Source organism: Chelon labrosus, assembly GCF_963514085.1.
Source record: "Chelon labrosus genome assembly, chromosome: 1".
NCBI lineage: Eukaryota > Metazoa > Chordata > Actinopteri > Mugiliformes > Mugilidae > Chelon > Chelon labrosus.
The window spans coordinates 7,664,481-7,689,889 of NC_140337.1; the positions used below are offsets into that span (position 1 = coordinate 7,664,481).

Sequence of the window (25,409 nt, forward strand, 5' to 3'; positions counted from 1 at the left end):
CAGTACAACACAATACAACTCCAAAATGAAAACCGTTGAATAAACAGCTCTCAGTTCTCCAAAAAGCTGAAACAAGGGCATCTGGACATGGAGAGTTTCTTGAAGACATTCCACCACTCATCCAAGTAGCTTCTTCAGGTCTAAGACTGGTGGGGAGGTGTGGTTTAAATATGAACATCTGTGGGTGTTGCTCATCACAAACACATATGACTAGTGTCTGTTAAAGACCAGATACTTTCCTGTAGTTACTACAGTCCAGTTGCAGTTGTTTCAGCTTCAGAGGACCTTCAGACAGCTCTGTTATTTTAAACAAATGCTGAAAACCAGAACCTTCATGAAGCTAAAAGGAATGGAAGACTGTTATATTAGAAAACATATGTTTTAACTTTGTGTACCTAATGAACTGGCAAATGAGTATGTGTTGGAACTGACCATACCTGCCCCCTTTGTCTTCACATCATCATAAACAACACTGTCCTCTGGTTCATGATGCTTCCCTGTTAGGATAATCAGAAGAATCCACAAAAGAAAACAATGAATTCATATTTGCAGGCTAAAACATTTCTGAACTATTTATTTGTATTTTCTATGTATCTGGAGTACTCACGCTTCTTTCCAATTTTTTTGAGTTTAATGACAGAGTAGTTAACATCTTCTCCATCTGAAATAAACATAGTTTTCTTTACAGGATTTCATGTCAATCACTTGTATTTAGTCTTTAATAATCATTAGTTACTGACCATGGAGGGGAGATGTGTTTTGTCTGACTCCATGGTTTGTGATGGAATCTGGACTCGACCTGAAACATAATTATTAAATACTGTAAATACACAGAACAGGAAAACACTGCAGTATGTTTAAGAGGAGAAAACAAGGGTGCTGTACTGACCTGGGAAAGCATGAACCTGTGAAAGACACATTAGTTATGAGATTCTTTAGTCATGAGATCAAAATGGAGTTTGTAGTAAATATACTTTAGAATACAGACTCAGAAGAAAAAAGGTCTCACCCTTGGACCGTCTGTATCGATACAACAAGAGCAGGAGAATGATGAGTATGATTCCACAAAGAAGTCCAGTAATCAAAGGCACTGGGGAAGAAGAACTTTGAGCTCCTGGCACAGCTATTAGAAACAGAAACATTAAGTATTAATACTGGACTGTTCATGATATAATTCATCAGATGACTGATGAGTTTAGGCTTTAGCACAGAAAATATCTACGTAAATACAATGTTTGTTTTCAAACTGACATGATGTTTACAAAAAATAAAATGCATTAAATGTTTTCATCCTGCTCACGTTTAACTGCCATCCAACTCTGTGGTGATTGTTTTCCTGAATGTTCACACTTGTAGAAGCCTTCATGTGTCTTTGACACTGCAGAGATATTCAGCTCCCCTCTGGTATCGCTTTGGATGAGTTTGTCATTGTGATAGAAAAACACATCGGAAAGTATTTGTTGTCGTCTCAACCTGCAGCTCAGAGTAACAGGTTCTCCCTCAGTCACAGGATGGACAGGACTCACCAGGATGATACCATAAGAACCTGGAAAACAGTCAAACAATGATTTAGTCAGACTTTTCAAACAGCTGACATACAATGAGGAGAATGGTTTCTATATGCATACATATTATATCAGACATTTGGTTTCTGAATAATTCCAAACTGCAGTATGAATCTTACAACTATCCCTTCCCACCAAATAACCAACAGCTTATTACAATGTCCTTTAGATCACGTTGGACCTGTTGAGCCTCAGAAACTTCTGAACACTCCAAACCTCCACTAAAACAAACCCTCATCGTGGTAAGTACCAATATGTGCTTGGAAAGTATGAATGTGATGATGAGGATGTTTTGTTGCAGCCACAGATGAGAAGTCAAATACGGGCCCATTAGCTACAGAACAAATATGGACATACAGTATTTAATAGGCTACAGTGGTTTTAGTTCAAAACTCAATCAATGCCTCCATTTGGAAAACAGTCAAAGCATTTTAAGTTCCAGTTTCAGAAAGAGCTCTGTATTGAACTAGAAAGGGAAAACTTCAATCAATACCAAGAAGTCTCACGTTGCCCAAGAAGTTTGGTTTTAATCCTGAGCCCTGCAAATGTTTCACACCAACCTAACTAGAATATTTTAGTCAGGTTCCTACTTGACTACAGCGTCTTTACATAATAGGCTGAAGGAACACTTTGGTGGTAGAAATGTTCTGCTTTTTAGTGATTTATTACAGAAATAACAATAAAGAAAGAGAGATTTATTGTGGGACAGTTTGGATAGAAATAGTTTTGTAAGCAGATGATGGGAGTAAAGTAAAGCCTCCAACTAAAAGTAGCATGATGCTTAGTTTACTCTGATTGCATTAAAACAGGACAGACTATGAATAACTGTTGTCTGTTTTGTCACAATTATGTAACATGTCACATAACTGGGTCATCATGATGTGATGTTTTAATCATTTACAAAGAAAAGAAAAGAACTATTCTAACATACCATGTCCAGTGATGTTGACTGCGTTGCTGAACTCTCCTGATCCAGACTCACACCAGTACACTGTATTATTAGACTGGTATCTGGATAATTTACATGTGAATTCTGTCATTCTCTTCCAGTCAGAACAGGACAGGTAGAGGTCCTCAGGGAAGCTCCCCACTCTCCACTCAGTAGAGTTTCCCTCACAGCTCAGAGAGACAGAGTCAGAGGTGAAGTGCTGCACTCTGTCAGGATTCACTGAGAGAGACGCTGCTGAATGGAAATCTGAAAAAGAGTCAAAGCAAGAAGAGTGATATTAATCTGAAAAAGGCCACAATGCAAATATTTATTTGCTTTCATTTTTTAATTGCTGAAAATCAGTGCAAGCATGACAAGGTGCAGTGTTTTGGTCAAACTATGAATAATACCATTGAAGTATATTTGAATTGATATGCAACAAGCAGCAGTCTGTCAAATTAGAAACTGCATACTTTTACCTGACATCTATACTCTGACAATCTGATAAGTAAGAGCAGTAACATGAGCTGATGAAGTATCCAAAGATGAAGAGGAAACATTCAAACACATGCCATTCCTTACCTACTGATACCAGAATATTCAGATTATATTATTAGTATTATTGGACTTTCTTTTTTCCTCTTTCATTAATTTGTTTATTTTCTTCTCCTTTTTCCTCCTGTGCATACATATACTTTCTTCCAGACTCAACATATACCCACACAACACAGCACACCCTGAGACACCACATATAACCTCCTATGTTTTAGAGACGTCCTGGACCAATTTATTTTGTCCCTGTCATGTAAGGATTTGTGTTTGTAGGTTTGTAAAAGTCTTATAACTCTCTTTTTGTGTTTTTCATATTATCCAATTCAATGAAAAGAAAATGTAATGGTAATAAGATAATTAGTTTGATGGTAACAAAAAAGAAAGATCCTGCTGCATTAGGAGAACATAAATGTGAACAGTCAGTGAATTGTAAGCATGTGTTTTAGTTTTCAAGATACTGCATGTAGGTCACAGAGAAAAAATGAAAGGTGACATATAATCTACTTATTGAGAGAACAGATGGAAACAAACTGACCTCCAGACCAGACAAACTGAGGTTGACTGGAATCAGTGTAAAACACTGGGTCTCCTCTTCCAGCTCTACACACATATCCTGCTGTGTGTGTCTGTCCATCAATGATGTAGGAATCTTGTTCAGTTCCATTGATGCTACCAGGAAGCAGCTCATAGTTGTAAGATGGATACTTGTGTGATAGATCAGGAACAGCTTTATACCAGTAAAACCTCCATCCTGCAGATGGATGTTCAAGCTCACAGCTCAGAGTTACTGAGGCTCCAGGACTCAGCCATGATGGAGACACAGAGAGGACAGGTTGACCTGTTGAAAGACATTTTAAACAAGTTATGTCTCATCTCTTAACATAGAATACAACTTCTATGAGAATATTCACTTTAAATTAGAAACTTTGTGAATATCTAAATATCATATTTCACATCTCTTCATAATAACAAAAACATACTTCAATAAGCTGTTATATAATTTGACTTACTATCAGTTACTGTCACTGTGACTGAATGGCTCCACTCTGTTGTTTTATGTTGATCTCTTTTCATTCTGCCCCTACATTCATAGTTTCCACTGTGGGACAGAGAACTAATCCTGAATTCATTTTGACTTGAAGGTTTCCTGGAGCTGCTTGTTCTCCATTCATACTCCCACTCAGTGTCTCCTCCATGGATCTCACATCTGACAGTGATGGTCTCTCCTCTGTATATCTGAGTCCAGTTGGGTTGAAGAGTCACAACAGGTCTGTTTGGATCTGGTCATGTTCAAGAGTTTCCAGTTAGAACATAGAAATACCAACAGAAGGTCGTAGATGTATTTATTTATTTTTTAACTTTCATGTTGAATCATGGGGTACTTGGAGCCAAATGTAGGAAACCACATAAGAACAAATAGGAATACAATCATTCAGCTGCCCTGAACTTCACATCTTAATTTTGTGCTTGAGACCTGTTGTTGTGTGACAACAGCCTTGTTGAACACACTTCTAGATATAGACAATGTAGAAAGACACAACAAACAAAAAACTTCTATAGTTACCAGGTGTTAATGTAACATTAATCATGATGTTATTAATCATGAATGCAGGTCACATGTGGAGTTTGAAAACAAAACACAACACTCACCTGGTTCCTCTATTGTGACAGCATTACTGTCTGCTGTGAAGAACTCTGGGTCTCCTCTTCCTCCTCTGCAGTGATAGATGCCTCCTTCTGAAACACTCTCAGTGGTGGATGATGTTCCAGCTCTTACTGTCTCAGCTCCATCAGACTCTGATCTACGTCTGAACCAGTAGAACTTCCAACCAGAAGAGGATTCCACAGAGCAGGTCAGTGTCACTCTGCCTCCTGCTGCTATGACTCTGTTGTCTACTGTCAGTGAGGCCTGAGCTTGATTTGCTGTTCAGTTTGAAGTCAAACACAACAAGTATATGATCAGGATTAGACACAGAAACAAATGGTTTCACTACATTGTTATAGAAAAGATTTAAAACATTCCAAGATGGCGGCGAGCTGAGTCGTATGTTAACCTGCTGATCAGCTGATCTCCCACAAATCATAGCCATTATATATTCAAGCTTACTCCTGTTTGGTAAATAATACCCAGGGATTATAACTCTGTCTCTTCTCAAAAACTGTTAGGATCCATTCATTTCCACGCTTTTCCATAACAACGTTTTGAGAGTGTGCCTTTACAATTTAGTTCACAGTTTATTGAAAATGCCTTAAAAAGCCAGATGTGTAAATATGGTAGCACCAGAGTTCAGGGTTAGTTATATAGTTATTTTTTCTGGTAGCTCAGTGGTACTGGTCCAGCCTTTAGGGGGGAACAGTTAACAGCTATTTGGAAGTCAACAGATTAAGGGGAATAATATTCAGGTCAAGGGACCTGAAAGGGTTATGTTATTTTCTGTCATTGTATTAGTTGTGGTAATATTGTTCGAGTTTACCCATGTTTGTTTTGTTTTTTCGTTAGTTTTTCATTTCTTTTTTTTTTTTTTTTTTTTACAAATCCTTTAAGATGGTGGGGACATTTAATGCCAGCCACATAAAATGTCCACTGAAATATAAATTAAAATGACATCGTGGAACTACAGGGGGCTACAAAACATTATTAAAGAAGGTTAAACAAGTCATGAATAGGATTAAATCATTGCAGTGTAATATAGCTTTTCTGCAAGAAACCCACCTGATGCATAAAGATGATCTGAAAGTTAGGAGGAGGTGGAGAGGTAATATCTTCTCAGCACCATTTAACTCCCCAAGAGGGGTTATTACTTTGGTTCATGAGTCGATCCCATTACAGGTGAATTAGGTTATTAAAGACAAGTTTGGATGATACCTTATCATTCAGGGAAGTTTACCAAAGGAGCAAATCATTTTGGCAAACATTTAAGCACCAAATACTGATGATCCCGACTTTTTTCAAAGGCGATTTTAACTGTACATTAGATCCACTGTTGGACCAGAGCACTGGAGATGACCAATCTCACCCTCGCAGTCAATCCATAATATCATCTGGATTAATAGAATATTAAATAGAATTAAAGAATGCTCTTATGCTGCTATTCTAATTTCAGATCATGCTCTAAACTCAATAATATATCAGGACTCAAAATTGGTGAGAGACGCTACTACTTGGCGCTGCAAACTAAAATGGTTGGCTGATCCTGGTTTTATCACCTTCCTGGATGAGCAAATCAAAGTCTATTTTAAAATGAATACAACAGAAACATCACCAGCTATAAGATGGGAAGCCTTCAAAGTCTTTATCAGAGGCTCTGAAGCAAAACAGACATTTCAAAGGGATAAAATTCTAGAAACTAGAATAAAGGTACTTGAACCTGAATACTTCCGTTCAAAGTCCCCAGAAGCTCATCAGAACCTTCTACTGCTTAGAGCACAACATAATGAGCTATCCGCATCCAGAGCGATGGCCAGTCTTCTGCGACTTAAACAAACATTCAGGTAGAAAAACCTGGAAAAGTGCTGGCCTGGCGCATCAAGCAGTGACAGACTGAGAGATCTGTCGCCTGTCTGCAGAACGATCAAGGAGAAACTATTGTAGACCCAAGAGAAATAAATGAAAATTTTAGAACATTTTATGAAGGACTGTATAGTTCAGTAATAACTCAGGACAATTCGGAATTAAAAGTCTTCCTAGATAGAATAAATATACCCATTGTACCTGAAGCTCTGAGGGCTGATTGAGAAAAAGATATGACAGTAGCGAAAATATCTGCAGCAATTGATAGTATGAAAACGGGGAAATCTCCAGGGCCCGACGGGCTACCAGTTGAAATTTACGAGAAATTTCAATCTAAACTACCGACTGCACTTTTACAAATGTTTACTGAGTCCTTTCAAAATGGAATCCCGCCGTCCACTTTAAGAGGAGCTTTAATCACCTTGATTCCAAAAGCAGGCAAGCCAAATAATATATGTGAAAGGCCAATTAGCCTAATATATGGGGGGGGGGGGTCTTCGACAGAGTCCAGTGGCCTTATCTGTTTGAAACTCCAGCATGTTTTGGTCTGGGCGTGACTTTTTGTAATTGGATTAGATTACTACTACAAAGAACCATATGCAGAAATTTTAACAAATAATAATATTTCAAAAACTATCAAAATAACTCGAGGTTGGGGGCCCTTTGTCCCCGCTGTTGTTTATCAGGGCTTTGGAACCATTTGCAAGTGCTGTAAGATCACATGATAATATTTCAGGTATAACTAAAGGAGAGCAGGAACACCGTCTGGCTTTGTATGTGGACGATGTAATTATCTGTCTCAACAACACAAACACATCTATCCCTGCCCTGTTACACCTGATCAGGGGATTTGGTAAGATTTCAGGCTATAAGATTAATAAGTCTAAAACATCAATTATGCTATTAAACCTTAAAGAAAGAGAAAACCCACCTACAGTAGCTGCACACATTTAAAGTTGCTGATTGCTTCACATATTTAGGCATTCAAATTAAAAAAATAAAAGATTTAAAACTGTGACCAGACTTGTAACATTAACAGTTATTACACATGTATTCTGGGAAACTCACATCTTTGTCCACATTGTCTCTAAAATATTTATGAATTGATTTAGAAACTACAATAAACTAATTCTAAATAAAAGGAGCAAGTGACACATTGTTAGAAGGGTAGATAATATTTGTTCTACTAGTGCAGTGAATTTGTCATGTGTTAGAACTGTCTGACACATTATTAAAACACTGTAAAACTATAACACTGATCTAAATGAAAGATGTTCAACTTACCTGATACAGTCAGTGTGATGGCATCACTCCACTCTGTTAAAGAGTAGTCCCTTCTGCCTCTACATCTGTATTCTCCACTGTCAGTCTCAGTAGCTCTGTTGATCCTGTATTCTCTGGATGTTGGAGGTTTGTTTAACTTGTCTTGTTTCCATTCATACGTCCACTGAGTTCCTCCACCTCCCTGGATCTCACATCTGAGGGTGATTGTCTCTCCTCTGAATATCTGAGGCCAGTTGGGTTGGAGGATCACAGAGACCTTGATGGAAACTGTTCACATAAAATATCCAGTTAGAAGATTAAAAGATAAATAATCAAACTCTTTTTCTGCTCCGTATTGGCAATTTAATATTCAAAGAAAAAGATTATTAAATGTACAAGAGTACAGTAACTCCAGTAAATAATAATGATAAACTGTAACATCATCAACACCCAAAGGAGACTGACAGAAACATCACATCAACAGTATAACAGTGACTTTTCTTACCATCTCTAATAATAATCCTATTTGTTATCCTTAGCGACAATTAGATTTTTAAAATAAAAAGTAAAAAAACACAACATGAAGTGACACATAAGCAACACAAATCAACACCTAAACTCACAATGTCATGTTGATTTGACATTGTAGTGTTTAACTGCTATTTAAGGAGGTTTTCTATTGGGACGTCCCACTATTTACATTGAACATGGGACTAAGTAATACTGAAGGAAAAAAAGGTAACAAGTAACATAAAGAATAAAATGTAAAATAAATCACATTTTTGTTTGGAATTTCTGAACACAACATGAAGAGATGTTAATGTTGTTCTCTACTGATAAACAGATGAAACATTTAAAGAGTGAATGTTGTTTTATTCGATAATAAATGACTAAACTCACCAGTTTTCATAACAGTGACTTCTCTGCTGTTTCCTGTGTAGTAAACTGGTTCTCCTCTTCCTCCTCTTCCTCCTCTGCAGTGGTACAGACCTCCCTCTGAGACACTAATAACTCTGTTTGGTTCATTTCTTATGAGCTGAGCTTGAGAAGAGTCAGACACACGTCTGAACCAGTCAAACTTCCATCCAGCAGAGGGCTCCACAGAGCATGTCAGAGTTACTCTGCCTCCTACTGGTAGGACTGTTCTTCCTGGTGTCAGAGTGGCTGTGGGTTTAAGAGCTGTTGAGTTTAGAGGAAAACAAAACAAGGAAATAATTTTAAAATAACTCACTCCAGGAATGAACTTGTTAAAAGAACCACATTTTAAACATCCACCAGGTCATTTAAACTTTAAATATTAATCTGTATCTATCTGTAACACATTAGACTGTTACTACAAAACTAGACGACACATTCCCTCTGATTTATACAGTGGGGAAAATAAGTATTTGATACGCTGCCGATTTTGCAAGTTTCCCCCCTTATAAAGAATGGAGAGGTCTGTAATTTTCATCATAGGTACACTTCAACTGTGAGAGACAGAGTCTAAAATAAAAATCCAGAAAATCACATTGTATGATTTTTAAATAATTAATTTGTATTTTATTGCATGAAATAAGAATTTGATCACTTACCAACCAGCAAGGATTCTGGCTCTCACAGAGCTGTTAGTTTGTCTTTAAGAAGCCCTCCTATCCTCCACTCGTTAACTGTATTAATTGCACCAGTTTGAACTTGTTATCTGTATAAAAGACACCTGTCCACACACATAATCGATCACACTCCAACCGCTCCACCATGGCTAAGACCATAGAGCCGTCTAAGGACACCAGAGACAAAATTGTGGACCTGCACAAGGCTGGGATAGGCTACAGGACAATAGGCAAGCAGCTTGGTGATAAGGCAACAACTGTTGGTGCAATTATTAGAAAATGGAAGGGACTCAAGATGACTGTCAGTCTCCCTCGGACTGGGGCTCCATGCAAGATCTCGCCTCGTGGAGTGTCAGTGATCATGAGAAAGGTCAGGGATCAGCCCAGAACTACACAGGAGGACCTGGTCTATGACCTGAAGAGAGCTGGGACCACAGTCTCAATGGTTACCATTAGTAACAGACTACGCTGCCATGGATTAAAATCCTGCAGCACATGCAAGGTCCCCCTGCTCAAGCCAGCACATGTCCAGGCCCATCTGAAGTTTGCCAATGGCCATCTGGATGATCCAGAGGAGGCATGGGAGAAGGTCATGTGACCAAAAGTGAACTTTTTGGTATAAACTCCACTCGCGTGTTTGGAGGAGGAAGAAGGATGAGTACAATCCCGTCAACACCATCCCAACTGTGAAGCATGGGGGTAGAAACATAATGCTTTGGGGTAGTTTTCTGCAAAGGGGACAGGATGACTGCACTGGATTGAGGAGAGGATGGATGGGGCCATGTATTGAGAGATTTTGGGCAACAACCTCCTTCCCTCAGTAAGAGCATTGAAGATGGGTCGTGGCTGAGTCTTCCAGCATGACAATGACCTGAAACACACAGCCAGGGAAACTAAGGAGTGGCTCTGTAAGAAGCATTTCAAGGTCCTGGAGTGGCCTAGTCAGTCTCTAGACTTAAACCCAATACAAAATCTTTGGAGGGAGATGAAACTCCGTGTTGCCCAGCTACAGCCTTGAAACCTGAAAGATCTGGAGGAGATCTGTGAGGAGGAGTGGGCAAAATCCCTGCTGCAATCTGTACTAAATATTAAGTTCTGTTTTTCTAGTGTATCAAATACTTATTTCATACAATATAATGCAAATTAATTATTTAAAAATCATACAATGTGATTTTCTGGATTTTTGTTTTAGATTCTGTCTCTCACAGTTGAAGTGTACCTATGATGAAAATTACAGACCTCTCCATTCTTTATAAGGGGGGAAACTTGCAACATCTGAGGTGTATCATATACTTATTTTCCCCACTGTAATTCACTTAGTGAGGAGCACAAAAATGCATTTTCTTGTCTTTACATTTTCAGTTCCACTACACTGCATGGAGTCTCCTCTAAACATGTTTATTCCTGAGATTCCTGGAGGGACTGGATCAGTGTTGGATGGAGAAGTGGACAGCACATAATAAGTTACTCTGATATTCTTGGTTCTTTCCCAGATTCAATGTGAATGATTTCTGTACATGTTAATGGTTAAACCAAAAACTGCCTCTCAGTTCTGTTGCTACTAGATTAAAAAAGACAGCTACAGTATTGTTGAAAGAAAAAGTGTTTTGTTGATTTATTTACATTAAAACACTGTAAAACTATAACACTGATCTAAATGAAAGATGTTCATCTTACCTGATACAGTCAGTGTGATGGCATCACTCCACTCTGTTAAAGAGTAGTCCCTTCTGCCTCTACATCTGTATTCTCCACTGTCAGTCTCAGTAGCTCTGTTGATCCTGTATTCTCTGGATGTTGGAGGTTTGTTTAACTTGTCTGGTTTCCATTCATACGTCCACTGAGTTCCTCCACCTCCCTGGATCTCACATCTGAGGGTGATTGTCTCTCCTCTGAATATCTGAGGCCAGTTGGGTTGGAGGATCACAGAGACTTTGATGGAAACTGATCAGAGCAGTAGGAGTAAAGAAATATTATTAGTTGTTCATTGCAGTTTTTTCCTTTTGGAACGAAAATCTCTTTTCTAAACTACTAATAAACAGATAAAGAGTGTTTGATGTTTTATTCCTGAACAAATGACTAAACTAGTTCCTGGTGTCAGTTTGATTGTGGGTTTACTTTCTGTTGAGTTTAAAACAAAGACGCCATGACAATGACACTTAATTCATAACAAACCTTGTTAAAATAATCACAGTTTAAAAATCCACTAAGTCATTTAGCTACTAGAACCAAACACAAATCAATAACCCTGAATGAGACACATTAAAACATTTCCCCACAAATACACAATGTGGTTCAAATAAAGAACAGAATCAACAGATAAACCTTCACAGTTATCAGGTGGTACTGTTAAACATGGATCCAAGATGCTTTATTTCAGAACAAAAACACAACACTCACCTGTTTCCTCTATTGTGACAGCATTACTGTCTGCTGTGAAGAACTCTGGGTCTCCTCTTCCTCCTCTGCAGTGATAGATGCCTCCTTCTGAAACACTCTCAGTGGTGGATGATGTTCCAGCTCTTACTGTCTCAGCTCCATCAGACTCTGATCTACGTCTGAACCAGTAGAACTTCCAACCAGAAGAGGTCTCCACAGAGCAGGTCAGTGTCACTCTGCCTCCTACTAGTATGACTCTGTTGTCTACTGTCAGTGAGGCCTGAGGTTGTTTTGCTGTTGTGAAAAAAATACATTAAATGTAATATTTGAGATTTATTTTATATTTTTAAACTCTAAATTCTTCCTCTTCTTCATATTCTAAAATATGTAACTGCTCTCCACCCTGAGAATCTCTCTGTGTTAATTAATGGTTATTTTCTCTGTACTTTCAGATATTTTGAATCATCTGTGATTTGTCTCCATTTCATCAAGGTGTCAGAGCTCCATCAACTTTGGTTTGGAATCTCAAAACAAACACAGTATGACTGCTTCTGTAATAATTAGAACTAAAAAGTTACCTTGACGTGTAATTCTTGATATGTCCAGTTCAGTCACATCTTTTCTCAGTTTATTTTTCACATGTTTATCTACAATACCTTTTATTTTATATCAAAGATCATACGTGTGGTCATTCTAGATAACAGTATCAGGAACTGAGAAAAGTAGCTCAGGTCCTGGTCAAAGGTTCAAGTAGTGATGCACCGATGTAAAAATTCTGGCCGATACCGATAACCGATGTTAATATTGCTGTTATGGCCGATACCGATATTTACCGATGTCGATATATATATATGAAACACATTTTTATGATAATCAAAATCATTAATCATCAATAAATCATTTTTTTCTTTTACTTTTGCATTTTATTTTCAGAAATGACTGATACTGTATTCTGATAACACTGAAAAATATTTAAGGTACAGTAGTAGGCCTAAAAAATGGCCAAAGCCACTTAGCAAAATAAAATGACTGATACTGTTTTCTGTAAACATTGAAAAATCTTTAGTTGAGCAGAGATGTCGTCTGTTTGGTCATTTTTCAAAGTCTTTGAAGAGGATCCTATGCTGTATGTAATGACTCCTCGCTATGCTGTATGTAATGACTGTGAAGGCCGGGTGATGCGAGGGGGAGCTCGTGTCAAATCGTTCAACACAACCAATTTGATCACCCACTTAAAAAACAAGCATCCCGAAGCCTACAAAGAATATGAAAAACTAGCTAATGCTAAGCAGCGGAAGAAAGCTACTGCTATCAGAGCTAGTGAGCGGAGCGCGAGCGAGCGAGGGGCGGAGCGGATGGAATTTTGGTGGAGCGCGGAGAGCTTGTTAATTTAGAGGCCGGAGCGGGCGCTCTGTTCCGCTCCGATACCGCTCACACCACCAGCCTGACGCGTGCCCAAATCCACCCAGAATTCATTTCTTCCTAATAAAACCAAAACCGTTCATTTTCAAAAAAATTGCCATGGCAAGATGGAGTTCGTGAAATATTTTAGAAAGGAAACTGATAGGGTTATTTCTCCCTCTTTTAAATTGGAGCGAGCGTGGAGCGATTTCGCTGCAGCGGGGGAGGACTTTTAGGTGGAGTGGGGAGCGAAATTGAGCGGAGCGGCCTGACGTGAATTTGAGCGGAGGAGCGGCCGACTGAACAGCCACCTGAGCGAGGAGCAGGACATTCGCACCGCTCAGCTCCGCTCACTAGCTCTGCACACACATCAAATACACAGGAATAATTATCGGCCTGTTCACATCGGCTCTATTTTTACACCTGACCGATACCGATGTGTAAAAAAATGACCATATCGGCCGATATTATATCGGCGGCCGATATATCGTGCATCACTAGGTTCAAGTTTTACAGTATTCTAATAAATGTTTAGAGTGTAGAAGTAATTAAATGTTCAAAGTATTACATAATTAATATGCATATTTCAACAGGAATCATTAATTAGTGATGTTGATAAAATATCCAGGTCTTACCAGATACAGTTAAAGTGACATTATTACTACATTTTTGATATATCTGATATAACTTGTGGAGACCACAGCACTGATTTCCACCACTGTCACCTGTAGACAGAAGTTTTAATGTGTGGCGTTGATATGTGAAGTAGGGAATAAATCCTCGTCCATCCTTGTTGATTTTATAACCCCAGTCAATGTCTCCTCCTTCCTTCATGTCACATATGAAGGTAACAGACTCTCCAGTGAACAAAGGTGACCAGCTTAAGGGTCGCGGGTCTGCTGGAGCCTATCCCAGCTGTCATCGGGCAAGACAGGTACTCCCTGGACAGGTCGCCACTCTGTCGCAGGGCTAACACAGAGAGACAGACAACCATTCACACTCACATTCCCACCTACGGCCAATTTAGAATCACCAATTAACCTAATGAGCATGTCTTTGGATGGTGGGAGGAAGCTGGAGTACCTGGAGAGAACCCATGCAGACACAGGGAGAACATGCAAACTCCGACCTTCTCGCTGTGAGGCATCAGTGCCAGTGTTGTAGGTAACGCCTTACAAAGTACAAAGTAACGCGTTAGAAAATAACGCGTTACTTTTTTCATGTAACTTGTAACGTAACGCGTTAGTTTCGTGCATTAAGCAAGCAGTAACTTCGTTATTTTTTTTTTTTTAAAAGTAATCCGTTGCTTTAAGAATTTCTCTGGATAAGGAAAGAAAAATTCTGACTACAGCCTGCTTTTTGTCAGACAGTACTGTGCTGTGTCAGCGAAAGCGCAGTGCTGTAATGATGCGTCTGTGCCCTGCTGACCTACGTTACCTGTATGTGTGTGTGTGTGTGTGTGTGTGTTTTCGAACCGCCGGCAAGATGGCAGAGAGTACAAAGCTTTTGAATCGTGGAAGTACGCACATTATTTTCAATTCGCCAGCGAAAAGGAAAAGAACAACATAACGGTGAAATGCACATTGTGCGTTGGTGAAAAGGTTCTGTCGACCGCAAATAATTCCACTTGCAATTTTAAAAAAACATCTTGTATCCAAGCACCATCTATCACCCTGGTATTGTTATCCTGCAGAGTTAATTTGGTTGGATGAATGACATTATTCATTGTCAGGACTTCTCGGTGCATTTAAAGGAGGCTGTGTGTCGCTGAGTTGCAGCATGTGCGAGGCGCTGCAAACGGCTTTTAATTTTTGGTAACGCATGAGTACTCTGACGCGTTACTTTTATTCATAGGAAACGCGGTAACGTAACAGATTACTTTTAATTGATGGTAACGTTGTAACCTAATTAACTACTTTCCAAAGTAACTATACCCAACACTGATCAGTGCTAACCACATCGCCACTCTGCCGCCTATTTGTTGCATCAAAATACTGGATAGATTTTAGACCTTCCCTAGAGCTTGTGTCTAATCTTTACACAACTCATTCTCTGATATCTGGTCATCACAGAGTCAACACTGTTTTAACAGTTAAATGTGTGTTTTGTGTAATAAAACTGTAATTGTAATAATTCCTACATTTATTTTAACTAATGTTGTTGTCATCCCTATGCTGACTGACCATTCATTCTACAGACTGGCTGCCTTCAGGACGAACTATTTATCAGCTACTGATGATCAGGTGCAACTCATGGTTAGACTGAAGACATGACACACTTCTGACACTGTGTGCGTTAGAATGCCAAAATAATTTTACCCTAACGGAAATCAATACAGACAACAAAAGACATGACTTACCAGATACTGACAATGTGATGGCTTTACTCCACTCCGTTGAAGAATATGAGTCATCGCTGTGTCTACTCTTACACATGTAGTCTCCACTGCTGGACTCAGAAGCAGTGAAAGTCCAGTATTTATTGTATGTCCGGTCTATAGATGACCTGGGTCTTCTCCATTCATACTTCCACTCAGTGTCTTCACCTCCCTGGACCTCACATGTCAGAGTGATCTTCTCACCTCTGAATATCTGAGGCCAGTCGGGTTGTCGTGTTAAAACAGCCTTGTTGGAAACTGTTTCCACCAGATATGAACAGTTGGGACACAAATAGAAACATGAAATCAACAGAGAAAACTGAACATTGTAGGTTTCATCACTAATTCTAATGATAATCATGAAATCATGAATATTTCAAACTAAATAACTGAACTCACAGGTTATCTCAATGGTGACTGGATCACTGTGATCAGTGTAGTAAACTGGTTCTCCTCTTCCTCCTCTGCACCGGTAGATTCCTTCTTGTGATACACTGATAACTCTATTTTCTCCATCATTTGTTCTGACTTGAACATCAGAAGTGTATGTGGTACGTCTGAACCACTCATATTTCCATCCAGCAGAGGTCTCCTCAGAGCAGGTCAGTGTCACTCTGCCTCCTACTGGTATGGTTGTTGGTCCTGCTGTCAGTGTGGCCCTGGGTCTATCTGATGTTGAATAAAAATAACATATTTACATCAGATTGAAGTTATGTTTAGATGTTGTGTTAGCACCCTTCGTCTTGCAATTAATTACTTTTTCTAAATTCAGCGTCTTCACACTTGACAAATTTGAATTTGTGGCTTTATGCCTCATCCAACTGGTCAAGATGTGAAAAACATTTTGCTTTTTAGCATGAAAAATACAGAGATCCTGAAGGTATCAAGTTTAATGTTATCTTCAAAATAGTTTAGACTTGAATGATTAAATGTACACTGAGTTACATAACTGCTAAGCATATATTAACATTGATCATAAGTGAATGTTGTTGGCCAATAAAATATCCAGGTCTTACCAGATACAGTTAAAGTGACAGTATTACTACACTTTGTCTGATGTGATCTCAGGTGGTAACCACAGCACTGATATCCACCACTGTCACCTGTAGACAGAGGTTTTAATGTGTATCGTTGATGTGTGCTGTAGGAAGTAAATTCGCGTCCATCCTCGTTGATTTTATAAACCCAGTCAGTGTCTCCTCCTTCCTTCATGTCACATATGAAGGTAACAGACTCTCCAGTGAACAAAGGTGACCAGTAGGGGTCAGTAGTCAGCACAGCATCTAGAAGCAACATGAACATACAGTTAGGAATGAAAAACACTTTTAGGAAATATGGTAGACACAATCTGTGTCAGTACATACAGTAAAAAGAAACATGATGCAGTAGGTTGAGATTAGTTTTTAGAGAATAATTAAAAACAAAGACAAGAAAGTTCAAACTGTTTAATCACCTTGAGCATGTCCTTTGTAGAGGAGTGTGTAGAGCACTGCAATAAAGGAGGAAATGTCAGACATTAAGAGACTAAAACAAACTCTAATATTTAATAAGAAATATTTAATGTGTAACATGAGCATGAAGGATGCATTAAAGGATCACTACTACAAACATAACCAAGTGTTCCTGAGATATGAGAGGAAAACTCTCTGAGGAATCTGAGCCAATGTGATGGCAGCATCTACAGCTCCACATTTGAAATAAAATATAGAGACATGCATCCACCCTCACAACATTCAATAGAGGAAGATATGTTTATGGCTGCAGACCCTCCCACACACTGCAGTGGACCAGGAAATGGACCAGACCATCACCTGTGATGTCATGGGGGGGGGGGGGGGGGGGTCAGTAACATACTCACAGAATAAGCCCAGCTCACAGAGCAAAGTGTGTCCCATCCTCACATCAAGATTTCATCTGATGAAACTGCAGAAACCACAATAAATAAATAACATTCAGCTTGTTCTGTCTCAGCTTCCTTCCTTTTGCACAAAGTTCAAAACTAACCATAGTCTGACCACAGCCAACCCTCTCATGGCACTGCAGAAATATATAAATATATCAGACTGCATCTCACACAAAGGTCTGTGCATCGCTTTAAATAAACTCAAACATGATAGCAACAGACAACAAGACATGAACAAAACAACTTGAGCATAGAAACATCAAGAGGTCAAGAACAGCCAAGAGGTTTCTGACACCAGAACATCCACATGAAAGAAACACCAAGTAAAAAACTAGAAATGTCAATTTATACACACAGTATACAGGATGGAAGTCACATGAAGGTTCATCTATGTATCCATCTTTCTACATTTATATCTTTGTCTTGACCATTCAGACAAGTTCAACTGCTGCTGACATGCATGGAGTACTTGATTACTCACAGAAAGTGGTGGAAGTGTTAGAGAGGTCACATACAATAAGCTACAGAGAAATAGATTGGAATTTTCTTCCTGCCACAGATATGATCATCCTGTAGACTACTGCTGTCTTACAAAGAGACAGTGATTCTTGATGCTACTGGAAAGGCTGCTGCATAAAGTCATTACAATCACATGTTTGAAAGATACAATAAATACTTTTCCATGTAGAATGAATAGAGGACCTACTGATAACAAGAGGTGTCATACTCACTAAGTTCAGCACAGCAGCTGGAGGGAATCCATGCAGGTTTTAAACTACAATCTGAAAATATGATTATTCTTCATCTTAAATCCCAAAGCTGAGCTTCACCAGTGTAAAGTCTGTCAAACTGAACACTCTCTACATGTCTTCTCCTTCTACTGAAACTCTGGAGTCAAATGTGGCCATGACTTCATTCACAGGAAGTGATCAAAACAGAAATAGTGTTGAGAAAAAGGAGTGAACATGATGATGAAGTCCTTCCCCCTCTCCCAGCTCTGATGCATTAGAAGTAGCTGTAGCTCTAATCAAATGTGGTTATCATTAAGATGAGAAGTGCAGAAGAACCTGTAGAAGCTAGACTGATTAAACTGATGAACCCCTCTATGAGAAAGTACACCAGAAACAATGACACCATTTACACCAGAAACAACCTGGGAGACTTCTTCTCTTCTTGTTTTCATGCAAATCTTGCCAAATGTTTTGAAAACCACTGTTTTCACTGATTAAATCTAATTTCTCCTGCATCAGAGAAACATTTACCGTTTGCATTTGAGGCAACAACTCATCTGCAGCATAAGAAGACAAAGATAGAACTGAGAAATGTCTCACTTCCTGTCCAGCTCCTGCAAACTTACCTCTTGATGCAAAAAAAGACAAAGAAATAAAACAGATGTAGAAACTGATAAATCATGATGGAACAGAGAATATGTAGTTTGAAATTGTCACAAAATACAAAATGTTTTAAACATATTTTTTTTGCACTCATTGCATCAAATCCTATTCCCTGTTGTGTATTTAACGTTACACCCACTCCACCTGCACCCATACTGCTGGTTATCTAAAGGGAGGCGTGTGCAGATACAATATGTGTATGCATGCAAACAAAAACAGTAGACAGAGTAGTTTTCTAAAATGTCTTGGATGAATTGTTGGCCTTCCTGGCCATGTGTTGGCTCCTGAGAACAATAGTTTCAACACAACTCTATCACAGTGGTTGATCTGAGCACACGTCACTTTCACACATCAGTTAGGAAGTGCTGCTCTGTATAAATAATATCAGTGAGAACAAAGAACATGTGAACCATGGGGGAGCACTTTGAATGTGTTTAGAGATATGTGAGGAGGATCTTTGAATCTGAGGCCTTTAGAGACTTTGAATGAAGAAATATCTCTCCAAGAGATTTAGTGATGCTGTCATGTTGTCTGCTTGACAAACTGAATTAATGAATGTTAAGAAATAAATGTTACTGAACCCTGTTATTCTAGTTTAAAGGCATATTAAATGATGACTGTGCTCTTTGTCTGCATTCCTCATTCCTCTCTGCTGTGAGCTGAAAGCTGATAGTCAGCTAGTCATCGACTGAACGGCAGACATTTAGTTTGAAGCACAGGCTGCATTTCCTCTTTTCAAGGTGGCTCAGTGTGTGTGTGTGTATATATATATATATATATATATATATATATATATATATATATACATACATACATCACAAAATTTAAAATCAGCATGGAAATGTACATTAAAAAAAAAAAAATTAGATTAATCGATAATTAATCGTTTTAGAATCGAATTGTTGACCTCTGAATCGGAATCGAATCGAATCGTGAGGTGCCAAGAGATTCCCACCCCTATTGCTTTTAATCAATATGTCATCCCAAATAATCATTTGTATTTGATTTGAATTCCACAGACCTTACAAACGGTGTAAGTCTTGTCCATCTTGCCTCCAACCTCATAGAATCCAAAATGCTGCCATACGGCAGCTTTTAAAGAAGCCGGTGCAAGTCGTATGAGTCTGGCGCTCGCCATTGCAGCCATTTTATCGCCGCTTAAACTTTTTTGCATGTAAACAACTCACACGTGTGTTAAGTGCGCATGCGTGTATAGCAGAGAATCAGCAGGCCAGAGAGTAGTTTTCTGTTGAGCTCCGCAGCAGGCGCACAGAATATTGCAGCGGGCGAACTAATTAAAATTTTTAATTTTAAAATTCCGATTATGAACTTATTTGAATCGAGACAGAATCGTTCAAGATAGAATCGAAATCCATCGGAGAATCGATTTTTTTTCCCACCCCTCAAAAGCAATGAATGTTATTGTTTGTGGCAGTAAGGTGTACTCTCCTCCCTCCTCAGGTTGCGAGGGTGGGGCTTAACCTTTAACTTTAGAGTTTGAATGGAGACGCGGGTTTCTGGATGGCAGCAGTACGCAGCGATACTGTCATTGACCGCAGCATCATGTTTTGCTTTATTTCTTTGTTTTTCCTGTTTTCATAATAAATTTCTTTTTACTGGAGAACATCACAGCTGACTGGATTTTTATGGCTGCGCGTCAGACACACTGCTCATCCACCTTAGGAAAAAAGGAATAGGACAGACGCACAGGACATGCATCTGAAAGTTTTTTGGCCACTACAGTGTGCTTTACACCACTCCATCTGACGCTTGGCATTGGACTTGGTGATGTGAGGCTTGCATGCAGCTGCTGCTCAGTGTATGTACTTACATTAATGCCAGTGGAAGTTTGGATCTCTTCAGCTATGGAATCAGCAGAGCGTTGGTAACTTTTAGGAGCAGGGCCACGACTCAACCACTCTTCCTTTAATATCCATCAGCTAATTTATACCAGGTTAACTCAGTCAGCACTGTTTGTTAGGGGTCTTTGCTAGTGAATATAACATGTAGCTACATGAATTCAAGATGGTGGCGCGTGTAGACGCAGCGACCCGGCGCTCCTCTATAGTTAGCAGCTACACATTGAGAAGGACTTACACCAGACCAAACTTATCAGCCTGAAAAACACTGGACCGTTCCTGGAGAGGATACGCCTGACAGAGAGGAGGCGACAGCGGCGCTGTGAAAAGCGCCAGAAGCGGGGAAAAAGAACCGGCATCAGAGCTAGGCTAACCGCGACTCCGCATAAACCAGCAGTTCCAAGCGTTTTTCTCGTCATCGTCCGCTCCCTGGTTAACAAGATGGACAAGATTAAACTACGGTATGTTAACAACCGGGTAGACAGCTGCATCATGGTAATAACAGAGACCTGGCTGCATGAGAACATCCTGGACCTAGCTGTGGAGCTAGCAGGCCATACAATTTTTGGTTGGTGCACGGACACTGCTGTTACTGAGAGACACTGCTGTCCAGACCTGGATTTTTAACTGTTAAAATGCAGACCTTTTTATCATACCAGGGAAATCACTCAAGTGTCTGTAGCTGCTGTGTATATCCACTAATGCTAACGTAGCTATGAGCAGGCTGCATGACAGCATCAGCAGAACAAACACCTAGAGGGCTTCTTCATCGTGGCTGGAGACTTTAATCACACCACCTTAAAGACTGTGCTCCCCAGATTTTACAAGAATGTGGATATTAAATCAAGGAAGGGCAGAACACTAGACCAGGTCTACACCAGCATTGCGGGAGCCTACAAAGCCCACCCCTCCCCTCACCTCGGACACTCAGACCATCTTTCCCTGTTCCTGACACCAGCTTACAAGCCCCTCATTTGCAGGTCTAAGCCACAGTACAAGCCAGTGGAGTGCTGGACTGAGGAGGCAACACCAACATCAGAGCACTACTCCAGGCCAGGGATGCAGCACTGAGGTCAAGAGACAGGTAGGCCATCAGGAAGGCTAGAGCAGACCTGAACAGAGGCACCAAGGCTGCTAAAACAAGGTACAGAAAGCAGATAGAGGCCACTTTCAAGGAAAACAACCCCAGCTCCATGTGGAAAGGCATCCAGCACATTACGGACTACAAACAGTGCTACAACACCCCCTCTCTACCAACACTTCTCCAACCCTCTCTACCAGCTTAACGCCTTTTTCTCCTGCTTTGAAGAGGACGGCAGACAGACAGAGGACACACAGCTGACACCATCATAGCATGACCAGCCCCCCACCATCCAACAACATCATGTACTGCTGGTCCTGTGCGGCATCGACATCAGCAAAGTACCAGGACCGGATGGAGTACCAGGGAAGGTGCTGAAATCATGAGCCCATCAGCTTGCTGCAGTATTCACTAACATCTTTAACCGTTCAGCCTGAAAACTGCCACCATAATCCCTGTTCCCAAATCCTCTGCCATTACAGGGTTGAATGAGTACCAGCCTGTGGTCCTGACACCAGTTGTCATGAAATGCATGGAGAGACTGGTGTTACAGCATGTCAAGGCCCACATCCCACCTGGCTTTGACCAACACCAGTTTGCCTACAGGTCCAACAGATCCACAGACGTTGCCATCTCCATCACCCTCCACACTGCTCTCAGCCATAGTGAAAGCGTCCAAACATACATCAGCTCGATTATTATTTATTTTTTTGTGATTTTAATATGCAGATGACACATTTCTCAGCGTGACTTAACTAAATCAATGTCAAAACATCCTTGAGGTTAAGAGGGGAAGAAAGAGAGAAATAGAGTGGGTTAGTATTACTATAACTCATGATCAGTGGCGGCTGGTGAATTTTTTGTGATTTTCACATACAAACGAAGCATTCTGGTGCATTCTGACAAAATAATAAAGACACAAGTTAACATTCTCTTCCTGTGTCTGTATGTGTGTTTGTGAGAAAGTGAGAGGACAGCACGTTCGCCAGAGTGTTTATCTAAATAGCCCTATGTTGTTAGAAACTGTTTACCAGGTATTAGGGGTTTGCACGGACGTCACGTTCTGGACGGTAAGCTGCAACACGGTCGCCAAATTGCTTTATGTTACACTTACTCTCGCATCAGCTGTTGTCTAAACAGTCACATTTACCCACATCAAGAATGACTGCCTAACGCACACGACAACATCCGTAATGAATATTCAGGTTAGCTCAGAATTCGAGTAGTAGCCGTATATTGCGGAACTCAGGGCCGAGTACCCAGCTAACAATAAGCCTAGCTAACGTTACTAACGTTGAGGTTACAACCTCCGCTTGTCTTGCTAGCTAACATTAGCCATTTAGCTCGAAGCATAGGCTAACTTTATGCAAGGTCTACGCTCGTCTACGGTCTACAGCCAGACGTCTCAAGGCGTCAAAGGCGAGCTCAGTTGGCTCAAGTTTCTGAAGCAAGTGCTAAGATTCCGATTGGCCCAGAGAAATATGAATTATAAGAATGATCCAATGTTTTCGCAATTCTAGCCCGCATGGCATGCAGATGAAGGGCAGCCTCGGACCAGGTATGAATTGAGCGTGGAAGATAATGCGGCCAGTGGCTGTGCAGAATAGAGGGTGACAATTTTTCGGGACTCGAGTCTCACAGTACGGGAGTCAGTTTCACTGTTGGTAACGTGATAGGGACGGGATAGAGCAAATAATCAACGGGAGCGGGACGGAGCCGAAGATTAAATTAAAAAGTGACGCCGCAACGCGGTGAGTGCACCCAACTTTCTCTCGTGATTTTGCGGGACAGGATTTTTGTTGGGGGGCAGTCACGTGATCGGGATATGACGGGAGTATTTTTGTGGGCTTGGGATGGGAGCGACAATTGATTCCCGTGTCACTAGTGCAAAATCTGATTTGGTGCCAAAACATAAATCATCTTCCATTATTTGGAGGTATTTTGGATTTAAAAACGATGATGTAAACCAGAGCGAGGTGTTGTGCTGGTCGCTTGGCGAAAATTGCGACGAAGCAAGATAGCACAAGAAACATGTTTCACCACATGAAACAACACCATCATGTGCTGCACGAAGAGTGTATTGAGAGAAACACCGGGGACTTCTCAGTCATCCCAAAAGAAGCCCAATCAAAGTTTGATTGCTAATGAGTTCAGTAGCGTTACACCGTATGAGTCGACGCCCACCAGACATAAACACATTACAGACACTATAACATACCACATTGCAAAAGACATGGTACCCGTGTACACAGTCTCGAAAGAGGGCTTTAAAAAAATGGTATCGATATCGAGATATCTGGCATAATTATTGAGATATGAAATTTTGTCCATATCGTTCAGCCCTATTATCAACAACAATGACGAGACACCATACAGAGAGGAGGTCCTAGCACTGGTGGCCTGGTGCAGCGACATCCACCTCAACCTCAACACCAAGAAGACAAAAGAAATGTTCTTTGCACTAGTTTTAATACAGACAGATCATTGAGTTAATAAAGAGGAAGTAGAAAATAAAGCAAAATAATGTTTTTGAATAACAACACACAGTAACATATTCTGTACATGCATTGTACAAATATATTAGTGTAAATAATCACTATTAAAGTCCAGTAGTGTATTTAACTCTGAAGCAAACCAACTCAACAACCAACATAGAAACCACAAGTCTGTGGTGTTCAAGCTTTCTGAGAGACAAACCTCTGACACTCTGTTCTTCTCATTTGAAACATTTTCCTTCATGTATACAATTCAAAGTAAGAAAGTGATGTACTTACACAATAACCCCAGCACACAGAGCAAAGTGTGTCCCATCCTCACATCCAGCACTGACAACGTGTCACTCTGCTTCAGAGAAAGATTTCAACTTCATACCAGGAAGCAACAACTGCAGCACCTGAAGAGGAAGAAAGAACCGTGAGAAAAAAATGAAGTTGCACTTCACACCAATATGACATCATTCTCACATCCAGCCCTCACTATGTGTCTGTCTGTTCTATATCAAGATAGTCTCTGTCTGCTCCTCCTTTTTTTCAACAAACCTCAGACCTCTGCAGTGGGTTTAAAACACTGATGCTTCTTGTCCTGTTTCTGATAAATAGTATTGATCTTTGAGCTTTATCTAATTCATGCAAAAAATATTCTACAACAGAGAACAGTTATCAATACTTTGTTGCGCCATGCACATAGTCGTATGATTAAGCCTTTAAGAATGATGCATTAGAAAACCATCTGCTTCAGAAAGTAAAGTAGTAAAACTCTAATTAAAAATATTTTGTGCAGCAATAAATGTACCTCTCTGCTGTGAGCTGAAAGCTGACATCATACAACAAGTCATCTACTGAACGGCAGACATTTAGTTTGAAGCACAGGCTGCATTTCCTCTTTTCAAGGTGGCTCAGTTAGAAATGATGAGGTCATTGATTGTCAGTAGATAGAAATAAGCCTGGAGCAGAATGGACAGTTAGTAACTCCATTCTTTCTACTCATGGAGACACCTACAGGTCAGAAAACAATGTGCTCTAACAAAAGTCTTCCAGTCTTCAGCTGAGCTTGTTGCTGCTGACTGTGACCATAGACTGTTCATTGTGACACATGGTGGCAGTGC

At 40.0% G+C, this 25,409-nt stretch overlaps 1 protein-coding gene across 1 annotated transcript in view; it reads right to left on the bottom strand.

Moving 5' to 3' along the window:
- The window catches only part of LOC311491127 (Fc receptor-like protein 5), a gene marked incomplete at its 5' end in the record, with an annotated part of 53,306 nt that extends 31,366 nt beyond the window's left edge, over window positions 1–21,940 (bottom strand). The window contains 4 exons of the mRNA XM_084548989.1: window positions 7,841–8,107; window positions 11,812–12,084; window positions 16,672–16,851; window positions 21,721–21,940. Of these exons, the coding sequence (XP_084405115.1) occupies window positions 7,841–8,107; window positions 11,812–12,084; window positions 16,672–16,851; window positions 21,721–21,940 (940 nt within the window). The remainder of the gene's footprint in view (window positions 1–7,840; window positions 8,108–11,811; window positions 12,085–16,671; window positions 16,852–21,720) is intronic.
- Between the last annotated feature and the right edge of the window lie 3,469 nt (window positions 21,941–25,409).